At 39.8% G+C, this 27,269-nt stretch overlaps 1 protein-coding gene across 4 annotated transcripts in view; it reads left to right on the top strand.

Annotated features, from left to right (window-relative positions):
• vps13b (vacuolar protein sorting 13 homolog B) overlaps positions 1-27,269 on the top strand; it is a 312,384-nt gene that overhangs the window by 248,393 nt on the left and 36,722 nt on the right. For all 4 annotated transcript variants that reach the window (XM_008432898.3, XM_008432900.3, XM_081617077.1 and 1 more), the window contains exons 43-46: positions 567-748; positions 2,412-2,632; positions 2,728-2,859; positions 7,981-8,142. In XM_008432898.3, coding sequence (XP_008431120.2) covers positions 567-748; positions 2,412-2,632; positions 2,728-2,859; positions 7,981-8,142 — 697 coding nt within the window. The remainder of the gene's footprint in view (positions 1-566; positions 749-2,411; positions 2,633-2,727; positions 2,860-7,980; positions 8,143-27,269) is intronic.

The following is a 27,269-nucleotide window of genomic DNA, read 5'->3' as shown; positions in this document are numbered from 1 at the left end:
TCGGACCCGCATTTTTCACTTCTTGAGAGTTTTCCTCTCAAAGTGGATCATGGTAGCAGCAAATTATAGAACAAATGGTCATTCGTTTCAATTACTTCCAGTTCAACATCATCAACCATGACGTGCAATTAATGTCCACCGAGGGCTTTTCCTGGAAACTGTGGCTGTAATAACTTACTTAACGGCCCTGGACAGTGAGGAGGCCCTCTCTGCCTTATTGTCTCCTTCATCCCAGGTCTCCTGAAAAGTCCTGGTGTTAGTCTCAGAATGGATTTATGCCACTGTTTCACACAATTTTTTGAAAGATGTATGAATGTAATGTTTTCCATCTTCTTTTATTGGCTGAACCAATGTTTATATATATATATATATATATATATATATATATATATATATATTGATTCCACTGCTGCTAAGAAAATTGATAAATGAAAGAATCTGCAAGTTGAACTGGTACGTCTTTTATCAATACTATGGAGTTATTTACTTAAAACAATCTTAATGTTGATTATTGGCGTCGTCATCGTTACGATGAGCTCTTCTATTGAAGCATTTCTCTCCTCCAGTTCAGACAGTGAGTGTGGCTCCCAGCTCCCGTGCGATCAGCTGGTCTCCCCCATTGCGCTGGCAGCCTGCACCCGTGTGGACTCCTGTTTCGCTCCCTGGTTCGTCCCGTCATTGGGTGTGTCCTTGCAGCTAGCGCAGCTGGAAGTTCGCCTCTGCCACCACCTGGAGCAGCTGGGAACAGGTAGGCTGCAACAAACAAGGTCTGCATCACAAGGTCTCATGTGTTACCTGAAAATGAGCCCTAAGTGTACAAACCTGTGGAGAGATTTGCTTTCACAACCTGTTGGTCACTTAGACTTTATTACCTGAATTAAAGTTTAAAACAGTCTGCAGCAGGGAAGTGCTTTCCTGAAGTATTTACACCTGGTGAGCTTTTTTACATGTTATCTTCCGACCAGAAACATTAAACTGTCATGCTGTCAGCAGCATACTTGGCAGATATTTTTTTTTCTTAACTGGAAAACAAAGCTGTCAGGAAAATGGATGGAGAAAAAGTTTTTTTCCAAGGATCCTGGTACATTTGATATCGGGGCTGAAGTAGAGACCGTAACGGTAAACATGCTGTGATTTAAATAAATGTCAAAGTCCATTTCTAAATACAAATAAGTATCTATAAGTATCTGTTTCAAGACTTGAAAACTGATGTGTATGGACGTCCTCCATACAATCTGAATGAGCTGAAGCTTTTTTGCAGAGAAAATGGGGAGAAATATTCAACCTCTGTATTTTCAAAGCTGGGAGAGACTTATTGCAAATGACTTACAGCTGTAATTTTAGTGAAGGGTGACTCTTCAAAGTGTTCACCCAGGAAAGAGATCTAAATGACAGAAACAGTACCAAACTTACTTTGCAATAAGTTTTGTAAAACATAATATATTTAACTTTATTTGTAAACCCCTCCCCTTCTTGTGTTGTTCTGTCACATAACATTTCAATAACATTTGTGGTTGGAACGTGACAAAATATCGAAAGAGGTTCAAGGGGTATGAATACACACATATATATATGTATTTTCCGCACTATAAGGCGCACCGCATTATAGGGCGCATAGAATAGACGCTTCAGTTTGGGTTGCCAATTTGTTCCGTACTCTATTATTACACATCCACACTCGTAAAGAAGTGGTCCCCGAGTACTTTATATAGTAGTCTGCCCCAGTCATTGTTTCACTCACGGTGTTGGTGTTACAATATTGTGCCCAACTGCTTTCTGGGTAACACAGACCAACCGACACGCTGCTGCCGCAGTCTCTGTCTCTCTTCCCCAGCCCCTCCGCCCCCCCTAGCTTTAAATGTATTATCAAACTTTATTAACAAACCAGCGTTCTGACAACTATCCCAGCATGCACCGCGCACTTCTTCTACGGGGGAAAATGAAGTCGGCGGCTGCTTACCGTAGTTGCTAGACCTGTTGTGGCTCAATATTGGTCCATATATAAAGCGCACCGGATTATAAGGCGCACTGTCGGCTTTTGAGGAAATTTAACGTTTTTAGGTGCGCCTCATATTGCGGAAAATACGATATATATATTATCACATAGATTCCAACCTCATGACAAGCAAAACAAATCTAAAAACATTACTGGTATTTTAGTATGATTCCTTGAGGTTGCAGAGAATAAATCCAAATCTAATGTATCTGTGGAGAACAGACATTAAGTTGACCAAGACCCATTCTGTTCCCCCAGAGTACAACCTTTCAAGTTTGAGTCTCGATGGGTAGTCCGTCCGATTCATTCACATTTTTATTTATTTGGTGACATTGTAAATCATTTTCATTAATTTATGAACTATTGGCATACATTTTTGATCATCTTTAATTAGAAATGTTTTTCCTTCATCCAGTTCCATCAAGGAAACTTCATCCCTTCCTGCCAGACAGGAAGTTACCTCAAGAACAGGAGTTTATGGTGATTGGTTCTCGGGAGCCCCAGGTGTTCATGCGCCAGTGGAACAACGGACCTCGTCATTGTCAGGAGATGAGCTTTTCCACCCGGCTGGACTGCAGACTGCTGGAGTACCGAAACCTAACCCACCTGCAGCTGCTCCAGTCCTGTGCACTGCAGGTTGGCTCATCAAAACTCTGCTCGCACGTTTTCATTTTTCTGCAAAAAACGAAGATTTACTGATTTGAAACTTAATTTGATGTGTTCTTTTTAAGGGACAGGCCACTGCCATCAGCTGTCCCCAGAACAGCTCTTTAGCTGTCAATGTGTTTGTGGATCCCATGTTCCTCAATATCAGCCAGTATGCTATCCATACTGTGGACACTGCACTGCTCAGCTGGCAACAGGTACACTTCACAAATCATCTCTCCATGGCTGGAAATGAACTATGTCAGTAAAGCCAAATGACCTGCTTGGCTTTCATTTTAGAAAAAGTTTCTAGATGCAGGTAAAAGAGAAGAAAAAAAATGCATTTTCAAGTAGAATGTTTGCTTCACCCAATCATACTTCAGAAAATTATCATTATCAAGAATTTCATTCTTTTTTATATTTTCTTTTCACTGGTGGATTGCACAGTAGCCCTGTTGCCTTTCAACAAGAAGGTCCTGGTTCAAATCACTGCCATGTTTTTTTTAATGTATTTTTTTTAACTATTTCACCAGGTGAGTTGATTGAGAACAAATTTTCATTTTCAACAGCATCCAGTTCAGAAAACATCAAAACATCATGCAACAGGATATCTTATCAGAAAAGAGAAAGATACAATAAAACAGAGAAAAAAAATACAATCATCTACACTGACCAAATGTACTATAATACACATCACAAGTCAACAGTTTTTAAAAGTAGGTACATTAATCATGTGTTATGGTTTTTACTGAGTTGATAAAGTTGGATATGTTCTTGTAGATGTGTGGGTCCTCTCTGGTTTAACCTAACAGTCCAAAAAACATAACTGTTAGGTTAAATGGTCTCTCTAAAGTTGTTCTTGGGGGTGAGTGTGTGTTCATGGTTGTTTGTCCTGTGTGTCTCTGTGTTGCCCTGCGATTGACTGACGACCTGTCCAGGCTGTACCCCGCCTGTCGCCCAATGATCGCTGGAGATAGTCTACTACCCTGCAAGGATAAGTGGCAGACAGCAGATGTGTGGGTGGATGGTGGAGTCTAGAGATCTACGGCTGATTCATGTAGATTTTACCTACACAATTAAAAGTGTTTAAAATGGGATGAAGTACAATTGATAAAGTCATGGGTCTAACAGATTTACACTAACATTTATTCTGTAGGAAAATGTTCCAGACACACAACCTGCCAAGTTTCACTCTGTTCATCATCTTTACAGAAATCTGCCATGAATTTGTTCTCTCTGTCAGCTCACCAGAAGCCCCCAAATTTCCCTCTTTGTCAGGAGCTCATGCATCACACCTTCATTGCTATGGTTCACATAAATACCAAAACCTCCTGTTCTCATCTTCTAATCTGCTCTCATAATTTAGACCATTTCTACATTTAAAAGCCTTGGAGAAATGTAATGCTCATCTCATTTGCTTTATCCACCATGTTTGTTTTGAAACAAGGTAGCAAAAGACTGGTGTACCCATGGGTACACTGCAGTGTAAGCAGTGCGCACCAGATGGGGGCTTTGAAAGAGAAACATTTGTTACATTTATTAAAACATTTCAGAAATTAAAAAATACAAATTCATTGTCCAACTTCGCAGCACCCAGTCAGTCACTCAGCTGTGGCTCTTTTGCCTCTTTTCATTTTCAATCAATATTACGGCTTATAAATCTAAGAAACAATTAATTACCAAAAGTAAAATAGTCATTTTTTGACTTAGTTTGCCATTGCTGCATAAGGATGAGTGCCTAAAGTGACTAAATAAACACTGATTTGTTATATCTTGTTCAAAGTTGATTCTCAACTGTATCCCTTATTGATTCAGGTGGTGGAATCCCTCAGAAAGCCAGGGAAACGTTTGCTTTATGTCTGTTTTTTATTCTCCTATTAAGAGAGAGCATTACAAATCACTCAAAAATGTGCGCACAATCAGAGAATATGGTAAAAGCCTGCCTTTTGTCCCAGATGAAATATGAGTTAATTTGACAAACAGAGCAGATTCCATGAGACTGGTTCAGGTTGTACGCCAGCGGCAATAAAGTTTTCAGAAGGGAATTGCCTTTCTGTTTGGTGTAAATTGTGACTAAGAGGATACCAGTGTTTGGTCCTCATCATTTCCCAGATCTCAGCTCTCAGCACTGTTTCTGGTAGCCAGGATACTTGTGTGTGAAGTGATGCCCACAAAAACATGGTAAAACTTGAGTGGTGACACCTGCCAAGACTTCATCTGGGCCTGGTTCCCCACCCAGATGTTTGTTCTCTGTACATACTTTCACCAACTCACGCACACACACGCACACAGACACACACACACACACACACACACACACACACACACACAGGCTTTAGATCCCGTATCATGGCTCTCCTTTGCGTAGCTGTGCTGACTCATACACTGGCCTCTGGAGAATCGAGGTTCTCTCATGATTTTACATGCATGTAGAAACTCAGTGCCAGGTGAAGGAAAGAAGAAAAAAAAACAATAGCTGGTGTTTTTCTAAAAACAGCTGTGATCTTTTACCTGTGGAAAATAAAATTAAACAAGCTGTATAAAAATACATCATGAAATGATTGCTCTGGCTCGTGGTTTATTACTTTGGTTTTCACTCCGGGACATCACTGAAGCCTGACTGACTGTTTACCGACTTGTCAGGTTTGATCCGTGGCGTCATCGTAGCACAAGTCATTGTTCCCTATTTACGGCAGTTATTTAAGTCATAAATAAAACTTAAGGCTGTTGCTAATGATAAAGTAAAAGGCCATTTGGGGCTCATTTTGAGTGTGTGGCGCATTTTGCAGCTTACTATTTTTGTTGAAACAAAGGCTAGCCTCCAGCGCTGACACAGTCCCCACCAATCTCTGATACATAAATTGCAGCTGTAAAAAAGATGAAGCCAGTTTAATTCTTTCTGACGATCTGAAAAAAAAAAGAAGTTGAATTACTATATACTGTATTGGCAAATCTATTTTTAAGCGCAAATAAGTAAAAATGTTTAATTTCAGAAGAGTTTTTGTTTATTCTGTTGTTGCTGTGACATCTTGTATGGGTGCAGCTCAGCAGAAACAATGTGCACAATGTTAATTGATGAGGACCATTTCTTTTAAATAAATGGTCCATTTATTTATTCAGTAGTTGTCAGACATGATAAAAGTCTTTGTCTTACAAAGATACTTTTTTTTTTTTTTTTTACACAATAATTTTTCTGTTTCTCTGGGTCAAGGCTAACAGGCAGGGTGGTTGAGGAGCGACCGGCGGGGCCAGCACTGAAACAAAGCAGATTCCTCAATTAAAATCTGGCTGCAACCTTACAACCCAGGCATAGTCATAACAGACCCACTACAAACAGAAGAGATGGCTCTCTTCCAGAGGGATTGCAATAAATAGCCATTAAACCCAGATTTTTATGATCCAAACACACGATCACTTAGCAATGTTCCATATGTCGGTGATACACGGCTCTTGGTTCTCAAATAAAATTGGTTTCCATAATTTTGCACGAGCCAAATTCTTGTTGTCAACATCGATTTACGATTCACACCATAATATCACAGCACAAGGCTGACCTGTACCAGTGCTGTAACCTTTGAGTTCTTACTCAGATGGAGGACAGAACGATTAGGTTCAGAGGTTTTGCAAAACCTCCTTTTCCTCCTTTTTTGTTTTTTTGCTTCATGTCCTCAGACTCAGTGGCCTCCCCCCTCCCCTCACCAATCCCTTAGGCCCCCATGCCTCCATTTTCAACTGTTCGTCCCGAGTGCCGGCCTCAGTCTTTGCTCCCTCCATTTCCTAACTCAAGGGAAGTGGCTTTGGTGGACAGCCACACAATAGCCCAGTAGTGTTTCAACAATGTGCTTTTCTCACAGAACAGTCACAGGCTGTTCCATATGCAACCGAGACAGCAGGAATTTTCCCTCTTGATAATTTTATTGCTTTATTTTATTTTTCTCTGTTCTTCCCATGCTTCATTAATTCTGTTTTTCTTTGCAACTGGACAGAAAAGAACACAGATCTTGAGTTTCTGGCCCTAGCAGAGTTATGTCCTACTTGGGCCATTTTTTGACGAGCGTATCGTCGGTAGATCGGAATTGGGTTGAGTTTCTCATTTACGGTATTTCAGTATCATCCACAGCGTCGTTTTTTTGTTGTTTTTTTTACATGCATCTTGTAAGGCGACCATTGTTTGTAATCAGTTTTCCAGACATTTTACTGAACCTTTCCATTTTTATAAGGGCCATACAGCTAGGGGTTGGAGTCTGGAGTCTGGATGGATTAGAGTAACGAGTAGTAGGACAGTGTCTGAAGAAGAAGCTGTCATCTTGTGCTCTTTTACAAGATTTATGAGACAAGTGTTTAGGTTTCTTTGTATTAGTGTTTATCCCCTTTAAGCTCCTACATACTTAAGGAGTGAGTATGATTATAAAAAGAAGCTTTCTGATAAGTGTATCACATTAGCTTGTGAATCAGGGCAGAAAGACGATACGGTCTCAGAGTGGGCTTAGCAATGGCATCTTAAGATGGCAGCAGGAAGTTTGTAAATCGCAGTGTCACATTCAAAAGTAGGCACAGATAGTGTTTCCACAATAAAACTGGAAATGCCTTTAAACCCGCTGCTGCAGCTGTCCCTTCTATATTTTACTCTCCGACTCTCATGCACACACACACATCTATCATCACTTGTTCTTTAAGTGGTGTAAACTTTCCCATCCGTTTTCAATCTAATCAACCACCCCAGGATCCTGAACGTGCTTGGCAGTCAGACTCTGAAATTTTACTGCCAGCTTCTCTTAACCGTCTCTGCTTTTCTCTTCAGAAACGAGCTAGCCAGATTACTGTATTCTTTGTTAGCATATTTGGGTAATTATCGAGAAGCGATGTGAGCTACGTTGGTGTGTCAGGAGCGGAGCAAGAGGGACCCTCATCAGGTCACTGGAGTCTTGTGTAGGAGCTCAAATAACAGCTACAATCTAAGTCATATGGGGCGCCGTTGTTTGGTGTTATTTAATCCGGTAGAGTTGACACACACTGTTCTCTTCTTGTTGCATCTGTGTTTTAATAGCAAGACAGTGAGTTCTCCTGTTTGCATGCAAGTTAACAAATGAGGCCCAAATGAGCCTGTTTAAGGCTTTCTGTGAGAGAGTTTCTTTTATCAAACACACTTTAGCAGTGGATGTTATTTACCAACATAATACCAACAATGTAATTGGGAAAAAATATTACACAAGTCATTTTTCATGTAGGCTTGTGACAAAATGCGAACACATTTAAGGGCACCTAGATTACGTTTTACTACCGACATTCTTTATCCTTTGCAATTCCTACTCCAATCTCTGATATCTTTTTGTCCTCAGAATGGGAACAAAGACGCAGAGGAGCTGCTGTACAGTCACTATGTAATCTGCAATGACACAAATGAGACGCTGCGCTTTGGCCAGGTGGACACAGATGAGAACGTACTGCTGGCCAGCCTCCACAGCCACCAGTACAGCTGGAGGTCCCACAAATCTGCTCAGGTAGTGCACTCATTTCCAAAACAATTCCAAAATAGTCTAGAGCATGGAAGAAGATTTCTGATGGCCCACATCAAAGTGGTTTTGATTAGTTTCTTTTTTTAGCAAAAGAATCACAGTAGATCGAATGTAATTGAAATTCAGATTCTAAATTTTAAACATACGATTGGATTTGATTCAAAATCTGAAAGTTTTTTAACTTTGAAATCACATAAAATTGTTTCCTTGGTTACCTGAAACAATTCGGAATTCCTGTATGGATTCAGTGTGAATGTGTAACAGGATTTACAAGACACAAGTACAAGACGACAGTAGAAAAGTTCCAACAGAGTGGCTGTATAGTATAAAAAAGGTCATGCCACATTCATTTGCTCGTGGATATATTTCTATTGCATATGTTGAATGGCACACAGGAATTTATTTGTCTGGAGCAGAGCATTAAAATGTTGTCCTGCACACACACACACCTTCATCAATGCGCTGCAGCTATCAGAGTGTTCCTGTCAGCGATCTCAGACAGTTCCCTGACAGCATTGTTAAAGAAGATTGATTATATTTAACCCTATGTGGTTTTGAGGTTGAGTGGAGGGTGGGCTGGTGATCTGTGGCATGTGTGTGCAGTGTTTGTGTGTGTATGTGGTACGCACATGTTCCAGGACCCCCATGTGTTCCACAATGAGTGTGAGAAAGTCAAGCTTGAGAAAAGACATGGCCATAATTGCTCACAGTAAGTCAGTAAGTCAAGTTGTATTAATCATCGACCATGGTTAATCTGTGCTCTTACCTCACTCTCACTCACACACTCTGTGAGTGGCAATCTGGCATATCGGCACAGCGAAATACCACAACTCATTTTTAGCGGCGAGGCAAAAATGACCTCTGCGTTTCCAGGGATGTTTTGGATGAAAGATTGTCCGAGTGAGCCAAATGTCATCATGGATGAAGAATGTGATTCCAGGCTCGTTCTGTCATGTGTTATTCCATCATGTGTTTGTGCAATATAAAAAAGTGTGTTCTTAAGATGGACATGATTTGAGAAACTAGATAAAATACGAAGCGCCGACATTGCCAAAACAGCTTAGCTAACTTTAAACATGGTGATAAAAACTTAGCCAATGTGTCCGCCTCAGCAAATTGTAGCAAACACTCCTAATTACATTTTAGGGTTATAAAAATAGCGACACTGATAAGGGCGCAGATTTTATTTCTTTAATGGCTACATTGTCCTGCAAAGTGTTGTTGGAGCCCATAAAAATCCACTTTCAGGTGGAATTTTAAATGCTTGGGCTGTTAGCTTTAGTCCCTCGATGCTAAGGAGTATCAAAAACAAATCTGATCCCTCTGCAGCGTTATTTCTCTATCTTTCACACCCTCCCTTGTAGGTTTCTCTCTTTCTACATGCTTGATGTGTACTTTAGTACATTGTCATTTTATCCTCTGACCTCTACACTGTTTACATAACTGTATATTTTCCTATATTCCTTGACTTTTTTGTTGCTTATCTTTGTTATGTATTGCTTACGTACAACTCAGGAGCCATTGGTTGGCTGGTATTTGGTCTAATACACTTAGCTTCAATTAGTCATTCTCAATGTGATTTCAGAGTCCACAGCCACATTGCTTATTGTAGAAATGATTATGATTTTATCAAAGCAGTCCACTTTTTCTTCTGTCCATTTGTCCATCCAGCAGACCTACTGTATGTCACCATTTTCAGGTTGTCAGCGTTCCATTCCAACTGCAGCCAAGTCATGTTCCCATCCACGTTTTCTCATACTTTTATTCCCTCCTCATCTCCCATTATTGTAACCCTTCCAAGCCCATCAGTAAACACTTCACTTCTCGAGACCAACGGTGCAGTTACCTCAGTCATGTTCTCCTGTTTGGGCTGTTTGTAGCCCTGCACCGTAGCAACCTACCAGCTTCACATCAGAACTCTTTTCAGACCTCACACCCTAAAACGCAGGTCAACACAAAGCTGTAGAATGATGTTGGCTTAGCCTGGTTTTCTCCATGGGCTCAGAGAGATCAGTAGATCTAGGCTTTCTCTTACATCCATACTAGCTTTGAGTCTCACTTGAGCATTTTTGTCCCTCAGTTACAACACCCAGCTTTCTTATATTGTTCTTGTCTCTTTCTGATTCCTGAAGCAAAGCCATGTGTTCTGGTGTTTTATGGTCATCCTGGCAGATCTCGTTGGTCCTTGCCTTCTTATTTTTAGTCCTTTTCTCCTGCCATCTATTAGACTTTTTCTTCAGAAGGAAAACATGTTTTCAGTTACATTAACCTAATCTTTACTTCCAAGATTGTAGACGTGACAGTTCCCTCAGATCTTCTTCCAAAAGCAACCTTGTTTTTGAAAATTAAGTCATGTTTAGTTTCATGTCGTTGCCCTTTAAATACCTATCTAGCATTCACAGGGATACTGCTCGGTTGGATGCTAGTTTTTCACACCTTCTTGGCTGTTTTGTACACACGTTTTTTTAATGGTGCCATCTGATATCAATTTGCACCTTCCAGGAGAATGGATTTTTTATTTTTTATTTTTTGTCTCAGCAATCAGTGAAATTAAGTATTTCTGCAATTTTCTCATAATCTCCAGCAATGTAATTTATGATTAAGAAGTATCTACAGGTAGGAGGTTGTTGATTTATTTTGGTATGCATTCACACCAGGTCTGTTCAGTCTGCATTAATCAAACTCTTGCCTATTTGTATAGAAAGTCTGGTTCATTTGGGAAGGTGTGAACGTGAAACTGAGCTCTGATATGGATGAAAAAGCAAACACTGGTCCTAAATACCTTGGTCTCTGATACGGTTCAAATGCATAACCAAACTAGAAACCACTCCGAAAGCAGGAAGTGGATTATAGAACAGAGCATTCTGGGTGGACTTAACTAAAACAAACATGCAGTACAGCAGTAGTGGGAGAAATGGCTTTTGGTCTGCCAAAGAGAATCCTACAATCCCTACAATCTGACACCATTCTGTTTTTGTTCACAGTTTGTGAAGAAGGAAGGGGCACATGCATTTTTTTGTTTTTTGTCGTTTTGTCGTTCCCTTCAGTGGTCCTTGGTGCAGCACCACCACCAAGTGAGTGAGGGAACAGGTTTTTCAATTAGTTTGGCTCGTTTGACACAGAGCAGTGTGAAAGTGAGCAGCTGAAAATGGAACAAATGTTGCAATTATGGTCCCCAATCCAACCAAATCTACCGGCCTATCAGGTGTGAAAACACCTTCAGGTTTTGTCAAGAGTCTAAATCTGCCTTATTTCATAAGAGAGGAATTAGTACCAAAATAACCTAAAACAAAATCCATCCATCTATCAACCAAGCCATCCAACCACATTCCTACTTTCTCCAATTCTTTATGTTATCCTAGATTAAAGCCTGGAAAGGAAACCCAGACAACTTTCTCCCAAATGACTGTGCTCAAAGCATTTTAGGGAATTCCACAGGGTTCCCAGGCCAGAAGGAATAATCCCTTTAGCAGGTTCTGGGTCTGCCTCGCGCTCTTCTCCCAGTTGGAAACGCCCTGAAAAAACTCCAAAGGGTGGCGCCGGCAAGACATCCTGATTGGTCGGTCAAACCGTTTCACTATTTCCATTCATTTCTTTCAGTGAATGGAAATAGCGTGTATAAAGTTGTCTTTAACACTACTCACTTGGTACAACACAAAGTATGGTATGTCGACCATGTGAAGGTGTGACATTCCTTGTACCTCGTTACTCTACTTCAGGGAACAGAAGTAATGTGCTTTTATAATGTAATATACAGTTAAAATAGATTTATATGGAAAATTTAGTATAAATATTAAAAATGCTTAGCTGTAAAGAAAACTAAACTGCAATTCAACAATTTAAGTAGATGGATGAATGTTTGTTTACAAAATGTAAATGGGAAGGAACTAAACGGCAAGGTGTGAGTACAAATTGGTAAGACGATGATTTGACCCAGAGCTTTTCAGTCACTAGTTCTGGTTTATTTCTTTTCCCTCCTCTCAGGAAAGCATGGGCCTGTTTTCCATCCTCACAACTTCAAAGTATGTTTTAGTGCCCTGGCTTTCCCTAAAGTTTAAATATTGGTACTTTCTAATATTTACCCTGTTCTCCCACTTGGCCATCAGACGGGGACAGGTCAAATGGCAGAACAGGGTAAATATTAGAAATAGAACGGTCCCTTCGTGATGTCCAAAGTTTTTATTTTCCATAAAGTCTGGGTCCACATGACTGGGCAGACCATCAGCATGATCTTGTCATGGATCTGGAATGATGCAAGCGTCCCAGCTGATTTCTCCCACAGGCAGAGCTACTAATTTGCTGTTGTAAAGTTATCTGTCCCTGTTTTTCTCTCTGGGGCTCCCTGGAGAACCCATTGGACATGAGATCATTCTGGAGGGAGGCAGATGGGTCAAAAAAGAATAGAAAGAAAAATATGAAATATCTGACACAAGGGTTGCATAAAATCGCCAGGAGGGACCTTGTACAGCTTTACTTGAGAAAAACAAGGCTGTTAAAAGGGGAAACGGGGGCAAAGACTCCATGAGCCAGGCACTTAACACTCACAGATTGGCTTAGACATCTTGACACTGGGAACAGGCACCTCTCAATTCTCCTCTGCTTGTTGAACAGCTCCTAATAGATCCACAAGGCATCAAGGAATTTAAAATAATTGGGTTGTTAATAGTATAACAACATTTATGTAATGTTGAAAAAGTTGGGAAGCATTATGTTGTTTAAGCTTAAACCAAAAGATTCACACCAGAAGTCCATCAGTGTCCTGTGAACTATCTGTCCGATGTACACTTCCAGTGATGTCGACGTACTTTGGACTGCCTGTCACTTTCTGACAGAAAAGTGCTCTCTGTTTTTGTCCTGAAATTTGAACCGGAGCTGCCCTTCGGTTCTCCCCTCTGCAAACTGTTAGTCAGAACTGTTACACATTTTTTAAAAGGCCCAAATGATGCAGTCATGTTCTTCAAACCTGTTAAAAAAATTTCACACACGCACGCACACGCACACACACGCACACACACACACTTAGAGAGCCAGATCCTCACTTACACACCAGGAAGGCTAGAGAAAGATCCTGGAGTCTGTGAGTCCTCTGGCGAAGTGCTCAGCATACCTTCATACTTTGCTAGCATAAAAATGTTTAGAAATACAGATATTTTTTCCCATTCTATGTGTGATTCAGTCGTAGTAGATAAAACGGTGAAACATGATGATGGATTAACTCATCACCAATTAAAAAAAAAAAAAAAGAACGATCATTTGTCTAAGTATGCAGACTCCTAACGTCCCACTCTGAGACACGTACCATCCCCACCCTTCTGTTTTTCAGGGCTCTAGCCTGTGGTGTGGTGTGGATGGTTGAAATATCTGGCTGCTCAGTACAGGATGCAGCCTGGCTGATGGAAATCCCAGTGGTTACTGTGGTTAGAAGGGAGAGGGGCGTAAAAAGCCCCCTGGATTTGGAAAGGACTTTTTAAGTATCTACAAGAAATATTACTGAGTTTGAATAAATTCTAATTTGTTCCAGAAGCAAACTTCCACTGGACTTTTTTCTCCCCTCTTTGGAAATGTCCGCTTGCTTCAATGTTTCGGGTATTTTGTTATCTGAAACAGGTGTAATTTTTTTGTGCGTCTGCACCGGTTTGGTGTTTTTTGATTCTGCGGGACTCGTGAGAACAAAGGGCAAGAGATGGGGGCCAGGGCTGTTAGTTTGTGGTTGGAATGACTGTGTTGCTGGCAGCAGCCATGCCAGAGTGCTAATTGGTATGAAACTGTGTGACAGGGAGAGGACTGAAAGGGAATGTTTTCATTGGCTGAAGCTGTCAGTATCCAAAACTGAACATTTATGTAGCAATGATTGCTGCTCGTGATTCATTGAAAAAGAATGTAGTTATATGTTGGGTTTTTTTTTCTGATTGATAGAATTATTTGTTGTTCCTAGTTTATTATATAATGCTGTCTTCATAGAAACTGATTTAGCTTTTTTTTAAAGGATAACTGGATCTTTAACATCTACTGTGTCTGTCAAATGTTACATTTGTTCTTGTGAGAATTAACTTATGTTAACTAATATGGTCAAAATATAGAGAACAATGCTGGTATCAAAAGCACTATTGGAGAAACATTTTATATTGGAAGCCCACAGAGTTCAAGGTTTGTTATGACTTTAGTTAAAGTTCAAACTAGTAAATAGGGACGTGATCAAATGATGCATGAAGATGAAGAATCTGCCCCAACAGAGGCCTGGTTAATTGTTCATCAGGGTGGAAACAGTCGGTGTACTGTAACAACATGTACCACATGCTGAATAAAGTATGACTTTTTAGCACCTCTGAGGACTAACGAGAAAGATCAAGGCCAAAGCTGTCAGAATTTGTAAAATTATCTTGTAAATGCATCAAAAGAAAAAAAAAAAGAACCATTCTTGAATGACTACCTCTCTTCAGGTTTTTTTCAACACTTACGATTGCAATTATTGTTTAATTTGTTCTGCGCTACAGTCTGCACAGCCACAGCAAGCCTACGTCGCGCCCAGATGTCCCTTCTTGACAAACTCATCATATTAGTTGTTGCACTTGGTGGAGATTAAACTTCAAATTATACAATTAAACCTGCTCCGATGTTCTTGTACCTACAAATATCAGCCAACAATAAAACTGTGCTGAACACAGTTTTTAGCTTCAAAGGTTCAAATACATCCGCTGTGTATTAATCAACCTCCAACTTTCAGCAGCACCTACTTTAAGGTAGAAATAAATCTAAACAGGGATTTGTTGGCATTAGTGAAAACTATCCTGGACAAGTGACTTTTGGCTGATTCCAAAGTAGATTCTGAGCATTTTTATCTTCTCTGACAGAGTTTTTTTTTAAATGAGGGATTCATTCAGATGGAAAGTAACACTACACAATTCAAACAAAGGGAGCGTTCTAGCTGCCAGGGGTTAAGTCTTAAACCCCGGGGTTAAACACAGAAAGATGGGGCCTGATGTATTATCTATAGAAAGAGAACATAAAATGATTACTGGCAGCAGTAGCTCAGCCGATGGCCCACTCCAGGAATTTGGCACAACTAATCAGAAAATGCCAGACCAGACGTAGCTTATGTCAAGAGAAAAAAAAACATACAGAGAACATAAAGTTAATGGCAGCAGTAAATGCATTTAATGCGTAATAGGAGAGAAGTAGCTGAAAGGACCAAAGAAAGAAATAGTGCTCAGTTTGTCCTCCAGCAGTCTAAGCCTGTAGCAACATAATTATAGAGATACTGTAGCTCAGGAGAACTTAAGCCCATCTAACTTTAAATTTGATCATAAAGAAAAGATTTAACCCGAGTCTTAAAAGTAGACAGGATGTCTGCCTCCTGGACCCAAACTCTGAGATGGAGAGGAGGCTGAAAAGTAAAAGTTCTACATAGGACATGTAAATATTATGTCAATTCAGTTCAGTTTATTTACATGGCACTAATTCACAACACATGTCATCTCAAGCCACCTTAATAAAAAATCTAAAGACATAAAGGGCTTTGCTTTCCTTTTTTTTTCTCTTTTGCTTATACTTTGTGAGGAAAAAGAAAAATCTGAAAAAATAAAACTTTTTTTGTTCTGTTGTGTGTTGGATGAGAAGAAAAAGAAAAACCCTTCAGAATCTGAGCCAGAACACAAAAAAACAAGACTTATAACAGACTTTTCTTTTCCACTCTGTTTGTTTGCTATAGAAATGAACAAATAATATTTTTAATAGTCAGAATGACTTCTTAGAAAAATGCCTGCCTAGATTTTGCACATTCACTCCGAGTATCCCTGAGTATGCATCCTAATTAAGACATAAATGGCTTCATGTGAGTTCTAGAATCACGTTCTAGAATCTGTGGGCTCACCTGAAGATGGCTTCTTTCTCACCATCTGATGGATTTGGAGATCTTTGACTGGCCACATAGTGTTCATTCCAACAGATTTGTTTGTTTTCACTTCAGTTGCATGGGGAAAATGTCACATTATTTGGAAAAGGTTTTGAAATTATTTATTATTGTCCAATTCTTTATATCAAAAAAAAAAAGCTGGCATTTTAACAAAAGTGTGTCGACATTTGAGATCCACCCCATAAACATGGCTTCCTTCCTCATAATGAGCTATTCCTTCTTGATTGGTGTAAAGTATTCAATATGTGTTACATTCCTCCAAAACTCACTCAGAACTCTAGAACATTGTTTATTCAGTCTTAGGTGATGTTGGGACTGTTTTCACATTGTGTTACTGTGTGATTTTGCTCTTCATGTGGTTCGCCTGACAGGAAACACTCCCTTTGACATTAGACGTTTAATTCAGTCAATCCAGTTTGATGAGAGATGCATAAAACTCTGTAGCTTTCCAGCATATTAGCAGTTTACATATTACGCTTTCATCACCTCCGTCAAATTCCTGGCTTTAAAAGAACAACAACCGCAGCTGCATTATGACAGAAAATGATGTCAGCTTGGATCCACAAATGATGTAAGTTGTGGAAGTACTGACAGAAGGACAGCACATTTCAATAAACATTAAAATACTTTAGGTAGGGAAGATGTTTCAGTAAATTAGCCCACCAGATCTCGTCTGTACGTGCGCGCGGTTAACAACGTATATTGTTATATTACTATATTTAGCTGCTTTTCAAACAAAAAAAAATTGTATCAGCCAAAAATATGTTATATTACAGGTAATTACTGAATTTAGTTCCCACCATTTTCACTTCAGAGTTGGTTATATCTAACAGTAATGTAATTCTTATAAGATTTGTATCTTTTTTTTTCAAAGTTGTATTTATTGCCTAACACACTTATGCCAAGTATAAGATCCTCAGTAAATTTTTACAAAATGAAACTTATATAATTTGAGTACTTACTTATATTGTATGAAATAAATGCAAAAGTGGCCACTTTCAAGAGTAAATCATATGTGCCTTATATTGTACAATATACAAAACATATACTGAAGGCGATATAGGGCTTGTTTTTTTGTGTTTTGTATTTCTTTTCTATATGGAATTTTTCCTCACTGTAAGTAGAAACGGTATTCAAATCAAATTATATAAGGCTGGAGCTAATCGCAAGTCCTTAATGAATAGGCTTGTCAGAGAGATGAAAGGATTTTAAAAGCGGCTCAACCTCTGGGTGGCATCAGCTAACTTGCTCACTCTGGTTACCTAGCAACAATCTGCTGAGTACTTCGCTCAGCAGCAGTTTCAGGTTTCATGTCATAGCTGCTTAAAAAAAAACAAAAAACAATGGTGTTAAGTGAAAACTGCACAATACGGGAAAGGTCATGACAACAGTTTGGCAGTATTTCAGTTATTAAAAAGAAAAAACTAATTCATAATCATCGATAGGTTTTTCAACATTATGGTCCAGCCCTAATCAGAGACTGACCAAAGGAAGTTGGTGAAAGAAGTGTTTTAGTCTACCAAGCTGCCATGTAACTTAACATAAATAAATGTGTATATTTGAGAAGCTATTTGGTAGGTGAGTATAATAATATCCAATTACTTGTATTGGATATTACCAGGACGGGGCCTGGATAATACCCGCGTTAAACGGACGGCGGAGTCCGGCAACGACAGGTGCTTAAATTCCGTAACAAAAGTATGTTTTTATCTTTTTTTATCTTTTTTTTTTTCAAAATCTCTTTCTCTTTCTTACTGTTTATTCCATGTCACATGCTGTTTTTATCTTTTCTTTAATTATGTACAGCACCTTGAAATGCCTTGCTGCTGAAATGTGCTATACAAATAAAATTGGATTGATTGATTGATTTACAAGTATTGTAAAGGTTTCGCCTGCTCTTTCAAGCAGACACAATGATAGGAAGACCTAACAACACTCAGTCTGTTGAAGAAAGGCAAAAACGTCCCAACTGCTCCTGTCAGGTAGTTGGCTCTTCTCTGCACTCCATTTTATTCCATCAAACAAAAAGGAAGCAAAGGTGAATGATTTATTAGCCCTGCAGTTGACGATGCCGTCCTGGTTTCAGCACCATGGACAGTACCGTGGTGCTGGGTAGTGGTCCAGAAGCAGAGTCACAAAGCTGTAGTACCTTTAATGACTTTACAACTCATGACTCCTGGGGGAAACAGTGCCGGGGTTCCATGAACTGGGATCAGAATAATGTGTTTTGGTTGCAAAAAAAAAAAAACAAGAGAAAAGGTTGGAAAATTACCGTAGCATACATGCACTTTATGGATATATTATTTTATTGAATGAACATGATGTGGAGGTATGTTTTCTATATGTTCCTGGACTTAAATTACATTACCCAGTCTTGAGCTTTGTGGTTGGAGGTAGCTGTGTGGGGTCAAGCAATGATTAATTTCTTATTTAGGAGGAGAGCTTGTGGTTTTGCTACATGGTAGCAGGCTTTTCTGTTGTCAAGTGTTACAATGCGTTATCAAACAAGGGAGGATATCAATTGCATACATGTTGTCTGAGTTAGACTGCAGTCTGCCCACAGTGGAAGCACTGGAGTTGTGGTCATGGCATGAGCAGCTGAGGTCTCCCCTGCAGTGAGCTGAATGGTTCTGACTTGAACTTTGTGTCCTGACTATGTCACAGGAAGATCAAATGGGTGATATTTAGGAGGTAATTTATCTGAAACTGAAAAAATATGGAAGTGTACATCACATACTGGAAGTCTCCCTCAGTTGTGTTCATCTTGGTCGGCTGTTTTATCTTTCTTTTTCTCCCCAGACTGTGACAATGCTTCTGTCCTTCTAAAGGTCTTTGACCACTAATTCTGTTATTCTCCTTCTATGTGGTTTTCAAACCTCTCTCCCTTCAGACAGTGAGACAGTGCTCCTTTTGTCAAGCCTTTTTTGGTTGGTGCAAGCACTTGCTCCTTCTGCGTATCCTGAAGCCCTGGAGGTCCTCGCACGTCCACCATGCCTTAGCAGAAACCAGAGGAGCGATGGAACAATGTTAGCCAAGCATAAACTTCTTAACATCCCCCTGTCAACAATGGACCCACACAATGTCTTTTCTCTGTACCTTCTTCCAGTTCCCAAACCGCCTCTTAGACTTGCAAATCTTGACTTTGATGTTGCGCAGCTTTTTCTTCTCTTGTCAGAAAGAGAGTGCTAAAGAAGAAAAGGCATTGTAGACAGCTGTGAAAGCCACCATAATCCCCTCGTTTTACACGGGTTAGCCCTTTCTGTCTCAATGCTGTTCCTTTGCTCTGTCTTACTATTCTTTGTGAGAGTAATTTTTTTATTATTTTATTTTAAAGGCAAAGCAATCCATATTCTTTTGTTTTGCTGTCTGAATCTCAACCTGCTTCCAATTTGTTAGGTGGGTAGCTAAGTCTCTTGTCCCAGAGTAATTTCACTAGACAAGACCAGGCCTCTGCTTCACATCTCTGTTCTTTTCATCTGCGCCTGTGTAACATTAAATAAGATTGGCAGTACAGAGACTCCTCAAACTATTTTTAAGCTGTCAGTGTTTGACACTGAACTCACATGATTTTAATAAACCATCAAAGATGTGTCTGAACTGTTTGGGATTTTTTTTTTTACTTTTTTTTGGGGGGCGGACTTGTGAGCAAAGCTACTGGTGTTGTTTATACCTCCACATGTCCGTAAATCTCAAGACTCCTATTATTGTTTGAATGAAATGGAAAGAATAAACGGTAGTAATGGATAAACAACCGATGACCACGGCAGCTTTGCGCCATCTGCGCAGCATCCAGGATGGCTGATTACATTCTCACAGCGGACAGACGCATAATTTGTGTTTTTGTGTACTGCAGCACATTCCTGCCTGAGGACAATAGATGGATAGTGGTTACAAGAGGCAGGACTGACTCAGTCTGTCTGCAGGAGCCCATGGGTTGGAGGCATAAATCCCCCGTGTCTCACGCTGCGTCTGTGTTTAATGTAACACTCATTATTAAAGCTGAAATATGAGCTATTCCCAGTAAAAGCTAAAATGACCTTCTGTTCACCAGGAAGTTAACAGTCATTGCTTAACTTATGACCGATATCCCTACTGTCTTTTACAGGGAAATCTGTTAGTAATAACTTTCTACAGGAATCAGATCAAGCAATGAGTAAAGGCAGCAGGAGTGACATCGTCCGCATGATGTGCATGGTTGACTCAGTACATGCAACTCAGAACTGAGGTGCGGTTGATGTTCCTCTGAAATTAACACCATTTCTTAATGTTCACAGTCTCATGTTTGGGTTGGGTCTCCATGGCAATCGCAAATCTCGGGTTTTGGGGTTTCGGAGAGTTCATATGGTACTCATTTGATGTTTTAGACCATTTATTGCTCCAATGTGATTTTTTTTGTGGAATTTAATTTAATCAATCTGTCCATCTGACATTTTGTTTGTTAGGCAGGTGTTCTCTGTTACTTTCAGATTAGTCACAAGTTTTGTGCAGTGTTTGATTTAGAAATGGACGTCAAGGCTTTACCACGGCAAAGCGCTCAGAAATACTTGTAGACTCTAAAGTACATAACCATAAATGATGCTGGTAAAATGCATAAAATGCTACGTTAGTACGGTCATATACATTACATGTAATATACGTCATATGTTGGCAGTCAGGTGTATGTTGAGGTGGGCCAAAAAACTGTGGTGCCGGAACGAATTGGGTTAGGAATCTATTTCTATATTTCTATACAACTGGGATTGAATTATAATATGTACAGTTGGAATATATTTTACAGTTTCTAATTTTTCCATGAGTGGACGTTTTAGCAAATGTATCCTGATGCCCAACTGTGCAGCGTGTCAAACCTTAAAAATGCCAAAGAAAAAAAGAAAAGCAAGAGCTGCATTTTAAACTCGGTACATGACAGTGCAGATATGAAAAGTGTTGGGGGTCCATCTTAGGGGACTTTCATAAAATCGGATACTAACAAATATTAATACACCAATGTAGCTGGTCAGATTTTGACAGCATGAAAATGTATAATACATTTTACATATGTAAAATGTATTTTTTACATATGTTTTCCATTATGTAAAAAATACTGGTGGGGTGCAATTAGACAAAGACGTTATAATTATAAATGACTCTTATTCCTTTTTTAAAAAATCTAATGCTGATATTTGACACAATGCGCAAACTTTTTCAGTTTCGATAAATGTTGCTTAATGGACCGATATTCCTACTGTCTTTTACAGGGAAATCTGTTAGTAATAACTTTCTACAGGGATCAGATCAAGCAATGAGTAAAGGCAGCAGGAGTGACATCGTCCACATGATGTGCATGGTTGACTCAGTACATGCGATTGTATCAACAAAATTGTAAAATTTGGATTGTGATAACACATGATCATTTAATGGCAGCTGGAATTTTGTGCCTTTGCTTTCATGTAGTGATTCAGTGATTCAGCCAAGTAGCAATACATCCACATGAAAAGACATTGTTATTGTTATTAATATAGCTTTTGGTGTGTGTGCTTATAAATACATGTATAGATACACGCACTTTCTACACCGTTAAAAAATAAACACACTGCTGACATTGCTTCTCTGCTTCAATTAAAGCAGATATGAAGAAGATGAAGGAAGAAGGAAAAACAATGTTAGAAATTGATTTGCATACATTTTGAATGGAACAGGATTTGTGTCATTTAGTTCAATATTCAGAAGCCTCTTTCTGTCACTCTTTACAGTTGCTACATTTTAGTTGAAATGGGACTTTGAAATCCTCCACATACAAGTGTATTTTCCTTGACACCTCATCCATCCATCTGAACCAAAAGTCAAAGTAAAACCAGAAAAATGTTCTGCTGGCATTGCAACACTAACACATGTTCACTTGTTTTTCTTTTTCTTAACCTCGTCAGAACGTCTCAGTCCATCACCGATATTCTCCGGTTTTAGATTTTAAGCGCCGGACCGTTCTGTAACGTTTACTCTTAAAGTTGTGTTCATCGTGTTCCCGTGATCCGGCGCTCTTTGTTCACATAACCTGGTAATGGATCTTGCGCACTAAATTCGGCACCGGCTCTGTTGTAATCTATAAATCTGTTTATTGGTATTGTATGCTCTGTGCAACAGCAGCTTAGCGAAGTGGAGTGAGGAGGAAGCAGCTGGTCAGCCTGGAAAGCGAGCTGCTCTGCATGCTCCGCTGTGCTCTTTGAATCATAGGCTCTGATCATAATTTTTTCCCAATTTTTTTTTTGTCTCTTGCCCTGTGTCTCACTATACAAATTCAGTTCTATTGCCAGTTTTAACACAAGAAAAAAAAACATCACAGTTCTCAGATGTCACCAGTATTTACTTTATTCAGAGACACAGCACGCTGCCATCTGTGTTGCTTTCAGTTTAGCTGAAGTTCACCACACAGCCCCACTGTAGGTACACCAAACGTTGTTTATGAAGTGCAAGCTCCCGCTAAGGTTCAAACGGACCTTAAAGGGCGCGCTACATACCTCACCAATCATTATGTGCTGCATTCACTTACACTGGGACATCTGATTTAGGTGGTACCTGGGCTTACGTTTTACATTGCTATGAAAAAACTCATTTTAACTTGCCTTTATTTAATATCGCAGCAAAGTAAGCAACAGTGTTGTCCCTTGTCCTGATCACACTCCTGCTCTCATCCCCACATTTGGCAATTCCCTCAGTGTCCCTCAGAAGTTCTTCCAAATTTGACCAAAGGGGCGGAATTATGCCTTTATATCAGGTTTACTCACTTAACCCCGCCCCTGACAAAGTTTGAAAAACCTTAGCAAAGTGGGCAGCGCCAAGAGACACTGAGAGACATAGCCGAGTGTGGGCAAGGAAAGCGAGACCGCGGTCAGGAGGAAAGAAAATCTGCAAGAGCTGTGACATGATTTTCCATCCGAACGCTGGGTTGAGTGACAAAAAGCCGTGTCGTTTTACACAAACGGGAGAATCCAACAGCATTAGCACAGTTCAACAGGAGTCCAGGCATGAGATGGTGCTTGGCAAAATAAAAATGTCAAATTTCACGAAGAAGCACAAAGATAGAACCTTAAATGACCTATTTAGACAGTTTATCAGCACAAAAGTTAATTTACTGTTTAGTTCCACTTTAAAGAGTTGTATTTATCTTGCGGCAGAGCAAGATAAATACAGTAAACGAGATAAAAAACATGTCCAAAAGCTCAGTGTCAGAGAGCTGCAACAAATGATGGCATTTTAAGATTACTCAGTATCCAAAACAATAGGATGCTGTTTACATATCAACCACTTTTTTTTTGGTGGAGGCCGGGGAAAAAAATGACTTTTTCTGTGTCCATCATCGAAAATGTAAGCATGCGAAGTTTGCTTAATTCCACAAGGATTTCACCTGGAACTATGTGCATCTGGCCAGATGAGATAAAGATGATGTTTGGCAACAAACACGTGTAACAAAAAGATGAATATATGGAAAAACACCTCACGACCCTTTCGGTGTGGTGGAGGCTTCGTGGTGCCGTTGCCATGTTTTTCTTCCAAAGGTCCTGGGAATCTTATTAGAGTACATGACATCATGAACACTTTGAAATAGCAGAAAGACACGTTAAATAAAAATCTTGCGGACTCTGCCATAAAACCCGAAATTGTTTGTGACTGAAATGTTTGACACAAGCCTTCCTACACGGACATCGCAGTCCTCTGACATAAATCCAGCTGACCTTTGAGGAGAGTTGAAAAGAGCGGCTGTCGAAAGTATTGAAAAAGCACTGAACGGGTAAATTTGTACCAAAAACAAATTATTTCCTAATGCGATCCCCCCCTGCCCGCCGCCGCCTAATAAATATGTTCTCAATCTAAAGGGATTGTTTAAACATGTCAGTGTGAGATTATGCTGCCACAGTAAAAAAATTGGTTTATTTTAAGACTTAAACTTCACCAGGGATGCCAGTAGGTGTAAAGTACACTATTATTTTGGCAATAAATAACATTTTCTAATGTGTGTTGAGTGAGTAAAATAACTTGGACTGCATTTGCCTACAGAGAGCGTTCTCTTTAGGGTTAATCGGAAAAAAAGCAACAAAAAAAACATCTCTCCTGAAAGTAGCAGCTCTGAAACTTAATGTCCACCACAAATCAACCTTATCGCAATCTTTCTCCTGGGATTAAAGGGATATGAAGAAAGATGGAAGTTTTTATTTCACACTCAATAGAAAACCTGGGAAAATATTGTAAGAGATATGCTCTTAGTTGGTTTTGGAAGCCAAGTGTGTACCGCAGGCCAGCTGCTGCGGGTGAGCGTAGGAGCCTTCGAAATATTTCTAAGCAGAAGAGATTAGAATTCAACTAGCATCGGATGTTACGACTGTGGAGCTAAAATGGTTTTTAAATTATTAATAAAAAACACAACGTTGTACAGAGCGTGTATCAGTATTTTTACAATGTTTTTGTTTCACATCAGTCTGACACGATAGTTCTTGTTTGGATGACAAAAATTATCATTCAAACATATTTTAATCAGTTTCTCCCTTTTATCATTCCATACTTTAAAATCTATACAACATGGGTGTGCTGTGGTGGCGCGGGGGTTAGGCACAACCCACATATGGAGGCCTTAGTCCTCAATGCAGCTGTCGCAGGTTCGATTCCTGGCCTGGTGACCTTTGCTGCATGTCTTCCCCCTACTTTCATTACCCACTTTCCTGTCAATTCACTATCAAAAAAAGGCCACTAGAGTCAATAGAACCTTTTAAAACAATCCATACAACCTGAAACCAAAGTACAAATATAAACCAGCTTAAAAAAGACTGTTTAAAAAGGAGCTTATTGGGAAATATGTTGTATAAGGTGTTTCAAAGACCAAACATGTCATTGATTATGTTAAAAATGTATTAATAATTGGACATTGAATGTGAGATTTAAGTGTCATGTAATGTGGAAATAAAGTTTATCTGGTGTATAGATATTTAAATGTTTATAAGTTAATGAGTATTAGAGGGTCTTGTATCTTCTACCTGCGCCTTTTTAAACAAATCATGTAAAATTGCATGTCAATTGGGCATGATCATTTGTTTTAATTGAATTTTTTTTTCTTGTTTTTATTTTTTTCTGTTCGAAATGAATAAATAAAATGATGTTACATGGACTACTATTAAATTACTGCATTTCATCAACAAGTAATTCAGTAACTATTTACGTGTCAATTAATGAATTCTTCAAAATATCCTTCTTTTTCTGAATGAATAATAAAATGTGAGACTGGGCCTAAAGAATGTGCATAAAATGACCACATATGGCTGACTGGGTTTTCTCTGCGTACGTCACAAAGAGCCAAAACAGCTTCTTATTTTTCATTCTTGTTATCCTACGTGTTCAGTTCATCTGTGTCACCGCTGCTTTTTCTTCCACTGCCTGAGTCAGGGCAGAATTAGCCGAATTAAAACAAAAGCGGCAGTCACCGTTTGAAGTGTGAGCTGCGACGTTATTATGACTTCTCCCTTAAAGGTCAAGTTGAGCCACAGGCACGATAGAGTCTGCAGAGGCACGGGGAGGAAGGTGAAGGGGGGTTTGAGAAGTGTTGAAATAACAAATCTGTTCTCGCAGATGGTGCTCCGGCTACGCTGGGATCTCCACTGGATCTGCCCGCTCCACATTTAAAACAAACTTTACACTGTAATGCTGAGGTGAAGTCAATACCCTTAAATCCGATTTTCATCCCAAAGGGGGAAACAGGACAGGTTCCTTCTCGTTCGCGTCAAACCTTTGGCCGAGAAACTTGGAACAAAACTGCAGAAAATCCCACTCTACAGTTTTTTTTTGTTTTTTTTTTAACTTTCCCTTTAACCGTCCTAATCCGAACCGGTCTTGGTTGTGAGGCCGCTGTTGGCGGAGGGAGCCTGAGGGTTGCCCCACCCTCGGGCTTAACCTTAACCTGCACCACCTGGCTGTTTACACTGCTCTGCCACTTGCTCCGTGAATGCGTCCTGCGAGAAATTGAAGTCATTCCTAAGCAGCCAACACTGACAGAGAGCGATCCTGCAGAAAGCCAGCGCCGGCTTTGATTAAGAATGTTATTGTAAAGAAATATGTCTTCAAACAGAGAGGAAAGGCTGCAGTGGAGAGAAACATAGAAGGTCCTGACCAAGGTCCTAACATGCTCTTTCACCTCCAGGGTAATTTGTTTTTCTAAAAGCAGATTGGCTAAATGTTCGCCACATTGAAGCAATGACCTGAAGTGTAAATGTTCAGAACAGTTTTTTTTTTTTCCTGTGTTTTGATCTGGTCGCTAACTTTCTGTTAGCTTATTGAGCCTGTAAACCCCTCTCATCTCTGCTTGTCTTTTTAGATTCATTGGTATTCTTCGTCTTTCTCCTGGTCTGTCCCCCCTATTTTTTTTCTTAGATTTGACATTGTCTTGGCAGAAGGGCTGACAGAAAAAGTTCATTGAGGTTAAAGGTCAGCCACAGGGCCTCAGGAGGGAACGGCGCTTCAGATCTCCCTGCATATTTATGATTCTGCTCCTGTATTATTACCATAATCTTATGACAACATTCACATTGTTTGACAAATGAGAGTTTTTGTCTTGTGTTTAGTGAGCTGTGGTGAAAAGTGGATAGATGCTCTCTGAATGACCTCGGCATAGCAGAGGTGTGATGGATTGCTGACCAGTTCCTTTGCCTTTTTGCACTTTGTGTTTACAGAAAAAGAAAAAAGTCTGCAGAAATGTGCAGCTGAAACTCTTGCAACATGGATATTGTGCAACAGAAAGTGCAATTAAAACAGTGGTCTTCATCCAGTGCAGATGTTTTGCAGCTTTGCTTAATTTGATCCCCGTTTGCCATCTTGAGACCCACAATACAAGGAGTTTTATGGAAAATGGTTGGCATTTCGTCACCACTCCACACTGGTTTGAGATGTGAAAAAGACAGGAAAGCATCTGTTTATTGCTGTCATTTTGTGGCTGTGTGTTTACACCCAGCCACACACATTGATGGCCTCCACAGAGCAGCGATAGATATCTAGCCGAAATGACGGAGAAGAAGTGCCTCTTATTTAAAATAGCCTCCACATCCAGGCGCACAAACACAGACGGGGCCTGATGATGATGTTCCACCCCGGCTGGTTTCCACCAGCTGCTTTAATGTGTGCAACCTTCTGTTTCTGCCGCCGCCGACCGCAGCGAGCCTACCCGCACAAAAATGATGCAAACAAA

The sequence above is a fragment of the Poecilia reticulata genome, chromosome 16 (genome assembly GCF_904066995.2).
Source record: "Poecilia reticulata chromosome 16, P_reticulata-male-v2, whole genome shotgun sequence".
Taxonomy (NCBI): domain Eukaryota; kingdom Metazoa; phylum Chordata; class Actinopteri; order Cyprinodontiformes; family Poeciliidae; genus Poecilia; species Poecilia reticulata.
This window is presented reverse-complemented; position numbering and strand designations above follow the sequence as displayed.